The sequence below is a fragment of the Balaenoptera borealis genome, assembly GCF_965194805.1.
Source record: "Balaenoptera borealis genome assembly, chromosome: X".
NCBI classification, from domain to species: domain Eukaryota; kingdom Metazoa; phylum Chordata; class Mammalia; order Artiodactyla; family Balaenopteridae; genus Balaenoptera; species Balaenoptera borealis.
In genome coordinates this window covers 39,176,259-39,192,767 of record NC_138881.1, presented here as the reverse complement: position 1 = coordinate 39,192,767, position 16,509 = coordinate 39,176,259, and the positions used below count along the sequence as shown (strand labels likewise).

The 16,509-nt window shown below is 39.7% G+C and overlaps 1 protein-coding gene across 1 annotated transcript in view; it reads left to right on the top strand.

Moving 5' to 3' along the window:
• MAOB (monoamine oxidase B) overlaps positions 1–16,509 on the top strand; it is a 105,573-nt gene that overhangs the window by 73,124 nt on the left and 15,940 nt on the right. Inside the window, exons 4-8 of the mRNA XM_082378193.1 lie at positions 3,570–3,674; positions 4,674–4,765; positions 9,655–9,796; positions 11,030–11,179; positions 12,177–12,336. Coding sequence (XP_082234319.1) covers positions 3,570–3,674; positions 4,674–4,765; positions 9,655–9,796; positions 11,030–11,179; positions 12,177–12,336 — 649 coding nt within the window. The remainder of the gene's footprint in view (positions 1–3,569; positions 3,675–4,673; positions 4,766–9,654; positions 9,797–11,029; positions 11,180–12,176; positions 12,337–16,509) is intronic.

Here is a 16,509-nt window from a genome sequence, read left to right as displayed (position 1 = left end):
CTATGGATCCTTCCATAGGTTTCTACTGAATAAATTCTATGTGCTGAGCTCTGATGGAGGCATAAGTAGAGGTTTAAAAAAGTCAGCATGCAAATTGTGTGGTATGTGAATTGTATCTCAATAAAGCTGCTTTTTTTTAAAATCCAGCATACACCTAGTTGATTCTATTAAATTCAACTTTTTTAAAAATAAAAGAAATGAAGGCTCCTTGGAGAAATGGCAGATCCTAGGGCTGTGGCAGAGACAATAGACAATGAGCCTGGAGAATCTTCTAGTGCCAGAAATGAAGAAAGTGCTCAAGAAACAGAAGGATGAAGGCATGTCAGAAGGACACAGGAGCCCCCAACGACAACAGATGGAACAATTTGAGCAAGAAAACAAATAATGTAGTATTGGATTATAACCCAAAGCATAAAGTGAATATATATAAGCCCATATTGATATAAAGAAAAGATAGAATAAATAAATAATAGGGGAGAAAGAGGCAAATATTCCTTAGAGAAGAATTTAAAAAATTTATGTGGATACCTCCCTCCAGGAAGTAGTGTTTACTCCCTACCATCTCCTCTTGAGAATGGACTGAACTTAGTGACTCTCTTCCAAAGAACAGAGCAGGGAAAGGGGGAAATATAACTTTACGGTGGAGAAAGCTGGCAGGCACCACCTTAACCAAGGAATCAAGTTAATATCAGCAGGGATAAGTCAGGTGCCCCCCAAGGTGATGTGATGAGAAGGACACTTTCCTCTGTTGTATTCTTCCCCCAAACCCACAACCCCCATCTAAAAATGAAAAAAAATTCACACAGATCCAGATTGAGAGACATTCTACTAAATACCTGACCAGTATCCTTCCAAACTGTCAAGGTCATGAAAAAGAAGGAAAAACTGAGACACTGTCACAGACCAAAGACCAAGGAGACTTGATGACTAAGTGTAATGTGGTATCTTCTGTGGGATCCTGGAACAGAAAAAGTACATTAGTTTACAAACTGGTGAAGTCGAACAAAGTCTTAAGTTTTATAAATAGTCATGTACCAGTGTCAATCTCCGGGTTTTGAGAAATGTACGATGGCAATGCAGGATGCTAGCATTAGGGAAAACTAGTTGAGAGGGATATAGACACTTTCTGTACTATCTCTGCAACTTCTCTGTAAATCTAATATTCTAAAATCAACAGTGTACTTAAAGCATAAAAGAAAAGTCAGCAAGTGTTGGTTGGGATGTGGAGCAAGTAGAACTCTCATACATTTCTGGTGAGAATATAAAGCAGTAGAACCACTTTGGAAACTGTTAAACTTGAAAAGTTAAACATACACCCACCATGCAGCTCAGCCATTCTGCTCCTAGGCATTTATCCAAGAGAAAAAAAAATATGTATACAAAAAGACCTGTACAAGGATGTTCATAGCAAACATCCACAATGAATGAATCAAAACTGGAAAGAATCATCAACAGAGGAATGGATAAACAAACCATGGTACAACCATACAATGGAATACTACTCAGCAATCAAAAGGGACTGACTGCAGCATGGATGAACCTCAAGAACGTCATGCCAAGCAAAAGAAGCCAGATAAAGGTGGAATCATACATACTGCATGATTCCATTTTTTAAAAAATTCTAGAACAATCTATAGTGACAAAAAACTGATCAGTAGTTGTCTTGGGCCACAAAGTGGGCAGGAATTGCCTGGGGAGGGGCAAGAGAGAACTTTCTGGGGTGATGGGAATGTTTTGTATCTTGATTGTGGCAATGGTTACACAGGTGCTTACAGTGTGTCAAAAACTTCCCAAATCGTGCATTTTTTTTTTTTTTTTTTTTTTTGTCTTAAGGCCGCGCCATGCGGCATGTGGGATCTTAGTTCCCTGACCGGGGATTGAACCCACACCCCCTGCATTGGAAGCGCAGAGTCTTAACCACTGGCCCGCCAGGGAAGTCCCCCAAATCGTGCATTTAAAATTGTTTCTTTGGGTGTAAATTATACCTCAGTAAAGTTGACTAAGAAGTGTGATAGTTAATTTTATGTGTCTACTTGGCTAGGCCACCATACCCAGATATTTGATCAAACACTATTCTAGATGCTTCTGTAGAGGTATTTTTTTAGATGAGTTTAACATTTAAATTAGACTTTGAATAAAGCAGATTACCCTCCATAATGTGAGTAGACCTCATCCAATCAGTTAAAGGCCTTAATAGAAAAACACTGAGGTCCCCCAAGGAAGACGGAATTCTGCTAGCAGACGGCCTTTCGACTTGAACTGCCACACTTCTCTGGGTTTCCAGCCAGCCAGCCTGCCCTGTAGATTTTGGAGTTGCCAAGCCTCTACAATTGCCTGAACCAATTCCCTAAATTAATCTCTCTCTCACTGCCCCCCTGCCCCCCGCCACACACACACACATACATCCTATCGGTTCTGTTTCTCTGGAGAACCCTGACTAATACAAGAAGAAAAGTAAGCCTGTATGATAACTCTTCCCTGAGAATCTTAGGGCCTTGTTGGAGAACAAAGAACAATATGACCATAGAATTAATTATTAAAATAGTTTCTGTAACTACAAAATCAGTGTGAGATGAATCTTTGCCAAATGACTGAGAGCTATTGTGAGATCTTGGTTGACTGTGGACCTTGAGTTACTCCAATTTGGTTGCAAGATGATGCCAGAATGCATGGCCTGACTTCTGACTCAGGTTTTCAAATGAACCTAAAGTGGTTTTTGTGGATGTACCTGAACTGCCATTAAGTTAAGCCTCCCAGAGATGACATACAAGCTGCCATGTTAGTAATCCTTGGAGAAATATATGCCCTTTGTCTCTGTGTCGAGGCGTCCCTGCTCTTCTGGGAGAACCAGGCAGTGTAAACATGTCACAAAGAGAAGCTTGAAGTTGTGTCTTTTTTTTTTTTTTTTTTGGCTGCCCTGCTCAGCTTGTGGGATCTTAGTCCCTGACCAGAGATCAAACCCGGGCCACGACAGTGAAAGCGCCGAGTCCTGACCACTGGACCACCAGGGAACTCCCTAAGTTGTCTCTTCTTTCTGCTTTGACCTTGATCTCTGGGAACTCCTGTGTTGACCTAGCGCATCTGATTCCTTGGAGAAGCTTGCTGGGCCCTGTTTTGTGGCTCTTCCTACAGATACTTGCATTCCTGCAATCGGTTTTTCATCCCCTTCTATCTTGTGTAATATTTATAGTTGTCATTTTCTGACCCTCCACCATGCAGAGTCTCCTGGCTCTGAGATATTTGCAAGTATCATTGGCAAATGAGATTAGGTAACCCCACCTCTGTACTGGCATTTACATTTTACATGATAAGGGTTCCAATTTCAGAGAGAAACCTTTCTATTGCGTTTGGTGTGGCACCAAATTTCTTTAGGTAACAGGGAATTTTGCTGGAAATCTTAATGCTAAAAAGTTAAGTTGGGTTCTGAGGACAGTAGGAACTAAAACACTTGAGTGTATATCACATATTGATAACGTGATCTTGCTTACAGATATTTAACAACTTGGCATATTTAACTACTTTTCCATTGTAGTAAATGTTTCCTTTTAAAATTATCTTGTATCTCACAGGGCAAATCCTACCCCTTCAGGGGCCCATTCCCACCTATGTGGAATCCAATTGCCTACCTAGATCATAACAACCTTTGGAGGACGATGGATGACATGGGACGAGAGGTAAAGCTTCCTAAAGCTTCTCTGATGACATTTGTATTCTCCATAATAAGTTTAGTCCTTAAAAGGAAGAAGGTGAAGCGTGTCAGCAGTGCCTAGCACATTGTGTAGCACAGTAACTTGCAGTAAAGATTTGTGAGATGAGTAAGTGAACTTGTTTCTGACCTCTAAAAGAATGAGATGTCCAACAGGCTGCAATTTGCATACTACTGATGAGGGGGGAGAAGATCTTCTATCATTCAGCTTTCCTGGGATGATGTTTCTAATTTAGAATATCCTCAGGACATAGCAAGTAAGACTTCTGGGTCTTTGAGTCACCACCATGCCCAAACCTGCAGCTCCTGAGTAAACACACACAGAGCTTGACCTGAAACTCCAGTTTAGACATGATCTGGTACATCTGTCTGATCTTTGTTAAGGAGTTGATTTTTTTTAAAAATTATTATTTATTTATTTTTGGCTGCGCCAGGTCTTAGTTGTGGCACGAGGGATCTACGTTGCCACGTGTGGGATCTTCAGTTGTGACATTTGGGATCTTTTAGTCGCAGCATGAGAAATCTTTAGTTGTGGCACGCGAACTCTTAGTTGCGGCATGTGGGATCTAGTTCCCTGAGCAGGGATCGAACCCGGGCCCCCTGCAGTGGGAGCGTGGAGTCTTAGCCATTGGACCAGCAGGGAAGTCCCAAGGAGTTGAATTTCTGAATTGTTCTCTCTAAATTACTCTCTAAATAGTAACTTAGTAGTTGATATTTGGAAACAGCCTGATTACAACATAGCCTCCATTTATAGCACAGGAAAGGTTATCAAAAATTAAATATGGATTGAGCGAATAGGAAATCTACACAGACAACATGGATTGTGCAGTAAAAAAACCACTATTGGGGGAATTTGGAAAACTTGCATTTTCCTTCTTTAAGTTAGAGTTTTGAATACTATTGAAATAGTTATTTAAAATGGAAAATTACATTTGCTTTTCCCCTCTGAATCGTCATCTGAATGTAGATTCCCAGTGATGCCCCATGGAAGGCGCCCCTTGCAGAACAGTGGGACCACATGACGATGAAGGAGCTGCTGGACAAGATCTGCTGGACGGAGTAAGACTCGCCGTTAGGCACAGGCATTGACTGTGACTCTCTTTCAGGTTTATTTAGCAATTCCGTTCAGCAGCTATGAAACAAGTAGCCGCTTTGTGTCTATAACCACACCATTTGTCCAGGTGGAGTGCTGAAAAATATTGGAACCATGTCCTGCCCTAAAGATGTCTATACATCAAACCTACTTCTTTGGAATAGTTTTGCATCACAAAGGTGGTATTACCCCCTAAAGTCCTTAGGACAGACCACGTTGTGCCACTTCCCTTATTTAGAACAGCTTAAAGATCTCACTTATCAAGCTGTCGATGTAGGGATACTTGTATACTCCTCACTGGTGGTCAAGTATGGAGAGAGTGCATCAGGACATGCATTTCAAACACCTATGGGGTGGAGTGGAACTCTTCAAAGCTTTGAAGAGGAACTTCTAGAGAAGTTCTCTGGATAATTCACAACTGTCCAGGAAACATGGATGACTGGACTGACCGCTCCCCATTAGGGAGAAACGTGTAGCGTTGAAAGAAAGGGTTCAAGAGTCAAGTATTAAATTACGGTTGGCAGAGTTGGGAACTATACATGAGCTGCGGAAGCTGTATAGACAGACAGCGTGGAAAGGCCTCCCTGCTCTTGGACAGCAGGGAGAAAGGAAAGGATGATAAGGGTTCCATCTCAAGCACATGGTGAATTTGTGGTAAGCAAAGTCAGAAAATGGCATTGCTATGAGACTGTTTGCCCATGCTAAACAGCATTAGTTGGGAATGTGGCTCTGGGGTTGATGTCTTCATTCTCTAGGCATTGGAGGGGGGGGGAAGTTGGAGCACTGACAACTAAAAGTAAAAAGTTTTTAAGGATATCTGAATCTAAGCTATGGAAATAACCAAAAGACATAAAATGTACATACTTCTTCATACATAAATTCAACTTCTTAGAATTTAGCTTAAAGAAGGAGAGAGAAAAGAAGAGAGGGAGAAAGGGAGAGAGAAAGGGAGGGAGGGAGATTCAAAGCATTATTTCTAAAAGGAAAATCTAAATGTCCCATAATAGAAGACTGGTTAAATTAATTATGGTTTGTCTGAAAACTGGAATACTCTAAAATCTTTAAAAATCGTGTTGAAGAAGAATATTTAATGGCTTGAAGAACATCATACTATTAAACAGATAGAAAAGCAGGCTGTCGTCAAGTATGTACAGTGTGATATATCATCTCATTTCTAAAAAGAAAACTGTACATGCCCTGCAAGCAACGGATATCCATCAGAATGTTTTTTAACATCTAATATTACAATGCAAACAGTTATCCACGTCATTAAAATTCTTCATCAAACATCATATTTCATGGTTGCAGACTATTCCATGGGAAGTGAATACCATAATGTGTTTATCTATTATCATTTGACGTTTTAGTTACTTCCAGTTTTTAATCATTATCGTTATTATTATATAATACTCTATGATTAACATGTGCCTCTCCTACGTCTTCAGCCTTTGAAAGCAACCAATTTTGAAAGAGTAAAACCCTTTTATTGTCATGAAATCAATGCCTATTATTAATTATATCCTTTTTAACACTTATCTGATGCTATTTACCACTCTGTTTTAGAATGTAGTTTGTAATACAACTTATTTTGTTTGTAATAAAATTGCAGTATTTACTTTTAAATTTTATACATGAGATTTTCAAAATATAGTGAGTATTTTTTACCTGCATTTGTTTTATAACTCCTGTTATAAAAAGCTTTTAATAAATTCATTAGGTCTTCTCTCTCCGGAGAGCTTTGAAGCTCATTGAAGATAGGACTAATTATATTTCTTTGGTCTCACAGAGATCTGAGTTTTTCTGCCATAGTCCTTGGCCTAACCCTCCCCTTAGTGAATATTCTAGGTTGTTGGCTGACAAAATAAAGCATTCTGAGATGTTAGGAATATATGAACACAAAGTAATTTTTAAATTTTTCCTAAGCAAGATAAGCATGATATCATTTCCTGGTTTTAAAGGAAGTAATCCCCAGAATATCCAACCTACCGTGGTTCAAACTAAAGCATAATCATATATTCAAAGACTAATGTTGATTATTCTTTCTGTTATCATTTATAAAGTGGTTTTCAGAAACAGATTAAATTTATGATGTAGTCACAGCTATGTAAATACACTTTTTAAAACCTATAACTAGAAAAAGAAATGCACCAAAATGAGTCTAGGGGTTATCTTTTGGGGGGCAGAAATGTGGAAGATACTCATTCTCTCATCTTTTTATTTTATGAATTTTCCAAATTTTATATAATATGTGTATATTTTTCATGTAGAAAACATAATAACGTTTATCTTTTAAAGAGTCAACAGGGCAAGGAACACGAAAATATTATTGCACTAGCTTCCTTGGCCTTCCATCCCTCAGATATTTTTCTTCTCATTTCTTTTCTCAGTAAAGCTCTTAGAGTAAATCAAATAAAGGATTAGGAATGGCCTGGCCCTCCAGAGACAAATTACTTTTAGATCTCCCTTGATTTCAAACCAGGGTTATTTCTTTCTCACCAAACTGGCAGCAGTAACAACTAGAATCACAGCTCTATTTTTATACTTAATATCAGTTATCTAGCTAGGGCAACATTAGGTTTTAGTTATTTATGACTCCCTTATACCATCCGAATTCACCTATACAATACAGAGCAAAGAAAACGGGACATCAGGAAGCAGCAAAGCATGCTTTCACTTTGAAGTAATATTTTAAACCAATCTTTGGATATTTGTTTTAGATAGAAGCCAAAAATTGCCTCTGCAAAGAAAGCATGAGTCAGCAATTTCCATCCCTTCAGTTATCATGAGGAATCTTGCAAAACTAATTTGAAGTCACTTCAACATATATATTACACTATTTGCAGGCTTAATGATGGGGACTGTCACAAAAGTGCTACATGTAACTGGTATGTGTGTTAGGTGTGATTCTACAAACTTCCAGAGTCAAGGTACACTAGGGTAGAGAGGTGTCCCTTGGTCAATATTTGTCCCTTCAAGGTTGTTGACTGACTAATTTTAAAGCATTTTGAGGTATTAAAAGCATGAAGTTTGAATCAGGTATGACGTGGTTTGCAGTTGTACCATTTAGTGAGCTGTGCACTACATATTATTAACTTCCCTGAGACTCAGTGTTTGGGTTTGTGAACTGGGGAAAAATAATGACTGTCATTTTTGTGACAAATCGATAAGACAATGGGTTTTAAAAACCATGGAGTGTGAAAGAGTTCAATAAATGGAAGACAGTATTATTTATTCCACCCATTGTCAGCACTATCAGGTGGAAAATTCTGCCTCAGGTATAACCAGATTAACAGCATGCAAACTTTATGTCAAAGTCAAAAGCGGGATTGGTCCTAATTAAAGATATCCCAGAGTACACATTACTACTGGTGAATTTTAGGATCTGTTAGATTTCACTGAGCTGTTGGAATTGCAGGAGATCATTCACTTTCTGGTGTGGCTCCAGATAGGACATAACCTCTCATCATTTACCTGCCAACCTCAAGCAAAAGTTTGTCTATCTATACTCTGTTAATCACTTTTTCCCCTCATCCATTCTTTGAGCTGGTCTTCCATTAGACAGTAAAATAACTGAATAGGTAACTGTGACTAATTCTTTACTTGGTACAGCACCTAGCATATCCTTTGAGCATTATGGATCATTTAAAAATAATGTTTAGGGAGTTTCCTGGTGGCCTAGTGGTTAGGATTACAGGCTTTCACTGCCGTGGCCCGGGTTTAATCCGGTTGGGGAACTGAGATCCTGCAAGCTGTGTGGCATGGCCAAAATAAAGAAAAGAAAAGTAATGTTTAATTGACATTTCTCATCAACCATGTATTCATTCAGTCATCTAACAAGTAATTTATTAAGTGCTTACTATGTGCCAGTCACTATTTTATTAAAGAGGACACGATGGTGAGCAAGAAAGTTAAGATCCCTGTTTCACTGATTGATATTCTAGTGGGGGAGACAGCAATAAAAAATAATAAACCAATAATTAAGTTAATTTAAGACAGTGAAAATAGTTTTAAAGCTACCACACTATGGTAAAATGATAGAGAATGCCAGGGTGCTGGGAATATAGAAGCTGGTGCCCATTTTTATAGACGTATAAGAGTTCGTCTTTCTGAGGGGACATTAGAATAAGTAGAGAAGGTACAGGATGAGATAGGAAAGGTAAGCATGGGCTGGATCACTTAGGACTTTGGAGGCCATGGTAAAAGATCTGAATCTTATTCTGGTTTTGATAGGATGCCACTGGAAAGTTTTAAGCGAGGGAATGACATGACTTGATTTACACTATAGAAAGAGCACCACGGAGGGGAGGGCAATAAAAAGCTTTTGGCTTCAAGTGTGGTAAATAGATATTCAGTGAGGACAAGTGGAACGAGAGAGACCAGTCTGGAGGAAATAATTCTAATCATCCCGGCAAGAGATGATGCCAATTTGGTGGTAATGAAGGTGGAGTGATGTGGTGAGAGACAACAGGACTTCCTGATGGATTGGATGGTGGGAGAGTGATGGAAAGAGAGAAATTAAGGTTGATTTCTGGAGTGTTGGCCTTAGCAAGTGGGTGAATGGTGATGCCTTTTACTGAGATGGGGATGCCTAGGAGAGTAGCAAGTGATGACAGCATAGCATATGGAATACACGCTGATTCTGAGCTAGGTCTTTTGATTAAGGGGAAAATATGTCTCCTATTCCCCAAATCTCTGATGTCATGTTTTGTAATATTAGATTCTAGTGACAATTTTCTGCAACTTGCTAAATTGTGCTCCACTTAGCCAAGTAAGTTTACTGCTTGAATAATTTCCAGAGACTGAAGAAGATGCTCCCCTGCATTTGCCAGCTTTGCTCTTGTTTCTTCCTGAGCAGGTCTTCGAAGCAGCTTGCTACTCTCTTTGTGAACCTGTGTGTCACCGCAGAGACCCATGAGGTCTCCGCTCTCTGGTTCCTGTGGTATGTGAAGCAGTGTGGGGGCAGTGCCAGGATCATGTCAACAACCAATGGAGGGCAGGTACCCATTCATACCCCGACCGTTCAAACAGAAAACCACCACTGCCTAAATGAAAGATTGGCATCATCCTTCAATCATGAAAGGTTGGAGCAGGAGGCAGGCTTGTGGCTTTTAGAGCTTAATCATAGCAGCTCAAAGTGACTTTGGAAAGGGACAGTCTGTTGTTAGGTACCCAGGGTGACAACCCAGTGGCCAATGTCATTTTAAAATTAGGCTTGTCTCCTTTTTTATGTACTTTTGCAACTTTCCATTTGGATATACATCCGATGATTATTTGATAAGTTTGTAAGAGACCAGCTGATGAACATAACTTGAGTACTTCTTGGAAAGCTGAACAAAAAAAGTCAGAAACGTATTTTCAGTTTAAAACACACGCACCACATGGAATTCATTCATTCATTCATTCATTCAGTGCCTATTTCCTGAGCCCCAGCCTTGTATAATGCGCTATGCTGGGCACAGTAGGAAATGGATTAGAGTTCTTAGATAATCTCCTCGACAGTCATTTTCCTTTCCTTCCCTTCCTCTTCCTGCCCCCTCCTCTGCCTCATCACCCTTTCTTCTCCTTCTCCCCCTCTCTTCTCTTATCCCCTCCTCCGTGACCTTCTTCCTAGACCTATTTGAAATAGTCTTTTTAAAAATTAACTGAACTGAAAATTTAGGAGAAGACAGTCAGCGCAACTGTGTGCGCAATCACGCAGAACATTTGGAAGCTTTTGCAGGTGGGTGCAGTGAGGTGAAATGGCCTCAGTGGCCACAGAAACAGCAGGTACCTGACCCAGGGTGAGACAGACAGACTGCAACAGGGAGTAAGCTGGCCTGGGGATGGGTGGGCCAGCAAGATTCTGAGACTGAGTAACAAGGAGACAGGAAACAGGCCTAGGTGTGCTCAGGCAAGTGGTGGCCCAGCAACTCAACCAAAGGATGCAGGTAGGACACAGGGCAGGGGTCTCGGCCAAGCAGGTGGGACATGGGAGTCAGGCTGAGGATGTCCAGCTGAGTTTGGAGCCTGGGAGGCCATCAGAACATAGCCTGGAAGGCTCGAAAACCTGTAATTTTGTTGAAAGCCAGCAATCATTGGTTAGAAAACAATGGTGAAAGACACTACCCACAACGGCCGCGTGAAATTGTATACCTCACACAGTAAAGATATGTGAGGAAAACTAGCAACTTAGCAATTTATATCCATTCCTATATTTCCTACCCACGTCTTGGGTCCTTTTTTCTTTCCAGGAGAGGAAATTTGTGGGTGGATCTGGTCAAGTGAGTGAGCGGATAATGGACCTCCTTGGGGACCGAGTGAAGCTGGAGAGGCCTGTGATCCACGTTGACCAGACAGGAGAAAACGTCCTTGTGGAGACCCTAAACCACGAGGTGTACGAGGTAACCAAGAGCCTTAAACCAGGGAGAAGAGACCAGAGTCCCATAGAAAACCAGAGCTTAAATGAAGCCAAGAATATTCTAGACTTCGTAGACAATGCCTTTGCCAAAAGCGAAAAAGCTACCTCTATCTGAAAGAAAGGAGAACAGAACCATAATGTTTGGGGGTGAGGGGGGAGATTTACAAAACACGTATTATCAACCCTCTGTATTGGGCTCCTACATAATTAGAAAATCAAAGAAAATATTTATTTGATAAATATCAAGTGCCTCCTATGTGCCAGGCATTATTCTAGGAGTTGGGAACATAGCAGTGAACAAAACAGATAAAATTGTCTGCCTTCATGTGGCTTACATTCTAGTAAAGGAGAAAAGTTGTAATCAGATATATAGTTAAAATATAGACTGTGCCAAATAGTAATGAGTACTGTGGAAAAAACCAAGCAGGGAAGGGGGAGAGGGTGTGCCAGAAGGTGAGGTGGGACGATTGGTCATGCAATTTTAAATAAGGTCATCAAGGAAGACCTCACTCAGAAGGTGATGTTTGAGCACAGAACCCAAGGAGATGAGGGATTGAGCCAGGTGGCTCTCTGGGGAATAGTTTTTCAGGTAGACTGAAACAGCCAGTGCAAAGGCCCTGAGGTAAGAGCAAGCCTGGCATGTTGAAGTAACAGCAAGGTAGTCAAAATGGTGGAATTAAGAGGATTGAGGGGAAGAGTAACAGAAGATGAGATCAGAGATGTGACAGGGGTTCCTTTCATGTATGACCTTGAAAGTGACTGTAAGGAACTTAGCTTTGACTCCAAGTGTGATGGGAAGTCATTGGAGGTTTTGAGCTAGGGAACAACAAGAGCTCATTTTGATTCTAACAAGTTTGATTCTTCTAGTTTCTCTTTTAAGGAGAGATTGAGTGGGGGACGAGGGTAAATGAGGGAGAAACATTAGAAAAAGAGCAAAAACAACCCACCAGCAATGTTTAACCATGCCGTTTTTCTTCCAGGCTAAGTATGTGGTTAGCGCTATTCCTCCTGTTCTGGGCATGAAGATTCATTTCAATCCCCCTCTGCCAATGATGAGAAACCAGCTGATCACTCGTGTGCCTTTGGGTTCAGTCATCAAGTGCATAGTTTATTATAAAGAGCCCTTCTGGAGGAATAAGGGTGAGTACTTTTCTTTGCTTAAAAGGTCCAAGAAACTTGGTGCAAAGTCAGCATTTGTGTGTAACTGTTTTTCTTAGAATTCGGACGTAAAACGTTCATGCAGTTTCTAAGGTCAGTTCCATCGAGTAAAGTACATTGGCACACACTCATGCAATTAAGTTCCCTTAGAATATGATCAACTCTTTTCATGATTCAGTATAAAGTTTACTAATCCTTTCACAAAATCTTGTGAAAATAGGTTATTAACATTTTCTGCTACAGGTTTTTAAAGTATGAGTTTATAGAGCCGTTCACAACGGTGGGGATTCTGAAAATTTCCAGGCAATTTCTCACTAGTGTCAAGATTCTACTATATGAAATTAAATTCATTTATGCATTCATATATATTCAATAAGTGTGTGGCTCTACTGGATAGAACATTACAGGGATGCCCACTAAAGTACTAGATTCTGCAACGATGGAAATGTTCCAGAGCGGCTCTGTCCAGGACAGCAGCCACTAGCCACGTGTGTGGGTATCAAACACTTGAAATGTAGCTAGTGAGACTGAGGACCTGAATTTTTCAATTTTATTTCATTTTAATTGCTTTAAAGTCAAATATAAAAAGCCACACATGGCTATTTCATTTTAATAGCTTTAAATTCCAATGTAAAAAAGCCACGCATGGCTACTGTATTGGACAGCACAATGCTAGAGTCTTATCACATCGACTCTCATCACAGCTCCTTTTCTTCCAAGAGGACTCCACGTAAGAACCGTCCGTACCTGGGACTGAGGGCAAAGGGAAGGATGGACTGAAATGAGGAGCTAGATTGCAGAAGGGAGAGGAAGGATGTGCTGGAGGCAAAGGGGGAAAAGTTTCATATTCTTACCTTAGGGCAGCTCTTCCTGTATCTACCCCTTTCCACCACATTGCAGCCTCCTGATTCTCCCCCTTTGCAGGAAATTCTGTTTAGGACTATTATTGGATTGGTGCATCAGTTGAACAAGTAATCTATCTTTCACAAAGGACGGTGCAGTGACCCACCATGGAGAGCTTGCTGGTGCTAAGCTGCTTCCTCTCGTGGTCCAGGCCACCCGTTTTAGACAGCTGGTTGCTGGCAAGTGGATAAGGTTTAGGACCGTGGAATGGAGATTTTTTTTTTTCTCTTAATGACTCAGAATGCCTTTATTTATGGAGAGAATCTCTAGCTTTCCATTCCTGTCTGCAGACTTTTATCTTAGGTCTGCAGTGTGCCAGGCAAGTTCATTGTTAGGTACTAGTACCAAAAAGAAAACCCAAGATGCAAACTATTATACATAGAATGAGTAAACAACAAGGTCCTACTGTATAGCACAGGGAACTATATTCAGTATTCCGTGACAGACCATAATGGAAAAGAATATGAAAAAGAATAGATATATATGTATAACTGAATCACTGTGCTGTATGGCAGAAATTAACCCAACATTGTAAATCAACTACACTTCAATAAAATAAATTAAAAAAAAAAAAGAAGACCCAAGTTCTTCATCCTCAAGAAGAGGCTGGGTCCGACTCGGTCCTTATTGGTAATGAGCCTTGAGTTACACTTTAAAAAATGACTGTAGACATGAGAGCCTCTTCAAAGCATTTTCAGTTTCTTTTGAGAAATTGAATGTGTTTCCTCAGCCAACCACTACTGAGCACCTATTGTACGACAGGCGCTGTGCTAGGCATTGGGAATTCAAAGGCATGTTTCCTTGCCCAGAAAATCCAGACTTGGGAGGAAGCCAGTCTTGTAAACTGATAATTGCATTACAATGTATTGAGTTCACTGTTGGTGTTACCTAGCCTATTATAGAAACACAGGGGAGGGCTCCAAGACTCACATCCAATATCGTTCCTGTTACATCGATAAGCAATTCAATAACAATATTTTGAAGGATTCTATAAGGGAATGAAATCTGAGGAAGTTAACTCTTGTAAGAAGGTCTTTGCTTTGCGTCAGACTTTCAACGCCATCCCTAAAGGCACTGTGATTAATGAGTAATACAAAAGCACAGGGAAAAAAAAAAAAAAAAAGCACAGGGAATATGAGTTAACCAGATTCAAAGGGGGTGATTTTTGCAGCCCCAAACAGCCTAGCACAGTGACTGGCACATATGAGGCACTCAGCAATCAATCAATCAGTCAAGATTACTGTTTGTTTGTTTTATAAGTGCAGCGTGGTTTGGACTATTAAAGACAAGGTAACTTTTTGCCTTTTGATACAGGTAGCCCTAGCCAGTTCTTGCTGGCTTGTAGAATGATTGTCCCAGGAAATGCTTTCCAGTTTCTTAAGTGTGTAATATCTTTGTGAGTTTACAAGGAGGGGCCCCCTCTTCTTTGCTGGTCTCCCACCAAATCCTAAGCTCAGCCTCCCTCACCGTCAGCACCCTGCCCGCCCGGGGTCCCTGTAGGGGCGGGGGGGGTGCATCACAGCCACCTTAGCTTTGCCTCCCATCCCCACTTACCTGGAGAGAGCAGGCTCTTGCCAAAGCCTTATGTCTTTCAGTATCCCTCGCTTTTGCTCATCTGCACCATTTCTATTTTCCCTTAAATCTAAATGATTTCACCTGAAGTTTAAAATAACAGAAGCAGTACCTGCTTTTAAAAAAAAAATTACAGAAGTGAACTTATTCACGATAAAACTTTCAAAAAATAAAAGTGTATGAAAAATGTCCCTCTCCAATTGCCCCTCCCCTTAGGGAACCACTGTTAAAAATGTAAGTTGTTTATCCTTAGAGATTTATTGTAGGCACAGGTAATATTTTCAATATATTGTACCTATATATTGAAATGTATGTATACTTTAAATGTGTATTAAAGAATATGCATAACATTTATATGCAAATATAATTTTAAATAAATGTTATATACTTTCCCCAAACCATTTTTTTAAAAAAACATAATACACATTATACTGAAATTTGCTCTTTCCTCTTAATGGTATGCCACAGACATTTCTCCACATCAGTGCATTTAAATCTACCTCATTTCAACAGCTGAATAAACAGGATTTCATTGTATGGCTCTATCAAAATGTACCCAATAGGTATGCTGATGATAGGCATTTCAATTGCTTCCAAGTTTTTGCTATTATACGCTATGCTACAATAAACAGCCTCCTTCATATTGCTCTGAAGATTTGAATAGGAGCACTTCCTTTTGATAAATTTGTAAAAGTGCAGTTACGAAGTCAATTGACTTGGGTAGACCAGCTAATAATATTTTTAACTTTCTGCCAATCAGTAGGGGAAAATGTCCCATTTATCTATAATTTGTAAGTTTCATCATTAATAAGGCTTCAGGGCTGTGTGAAATCATTTTGTAAATTATCTATTTATCCTGTGCTTATTCATTTTTTTTCTGTATGTGTTGCAAATATTTTCTCCCAGTGTACCAGTTTTTAAAAATTTTTTTATGATGGTTTCATTCTCCTATGAAATATATCTACATTCGGCTTTTCTGGACCAACAATTCTTTTCCACTGATTTTTGTCACTGGGTTCCAAATATTTTTTATAGCCCTATATATAAAAAATTAAACATCAGCTACCACTGAATATATTTATTCCTAAATTATGTACATGGACCACTGGAAAAAAGTGTATTGTTTTTATTATAAAATATACAAGAGTAGTCATTTTTGAAAACCTGGAATTGAAAAATAAGAATTTCTAATATCTTTCTCCACTACCCAGATGTGCAATCTAGGTGTGCACACCCCACTTTGGAGAACACAGATTTATATTCTCTAATCCTTTGGCAGCACTGTACTATCTTAATCCCCGTGGCTTTATAATATGTTTGATATCTGGTAGGATATTCTCTCTTCATTATTTTTCCTGTAATTTTGTCCTTGGTAAATGTCAGTTATTCTTCCAGATGAATTTGATGGTCTTTTCAGAACTCCTCCTTCCACACTTCACACTCAAAAAGCTTCTTCTGAATTATTTTATTCTGAATAGTCCTCTTTGTTACCTCCCATAGGTACAATATCTTCTCTTTTCTCCTTGAGAATGTTACTTGCCACTTTGGGGGAAATTTCTTCTACTCTTTGTCTTTTTTTCCTGAGAGTTCCTTTTTGTTTGTTAGTTTGTTTCTGCTTTTGTCTTTGCTTCTTTTGTTAAAGAATTTTGTTCAATGTCTAGATGTCCTTGAATGGCCCTT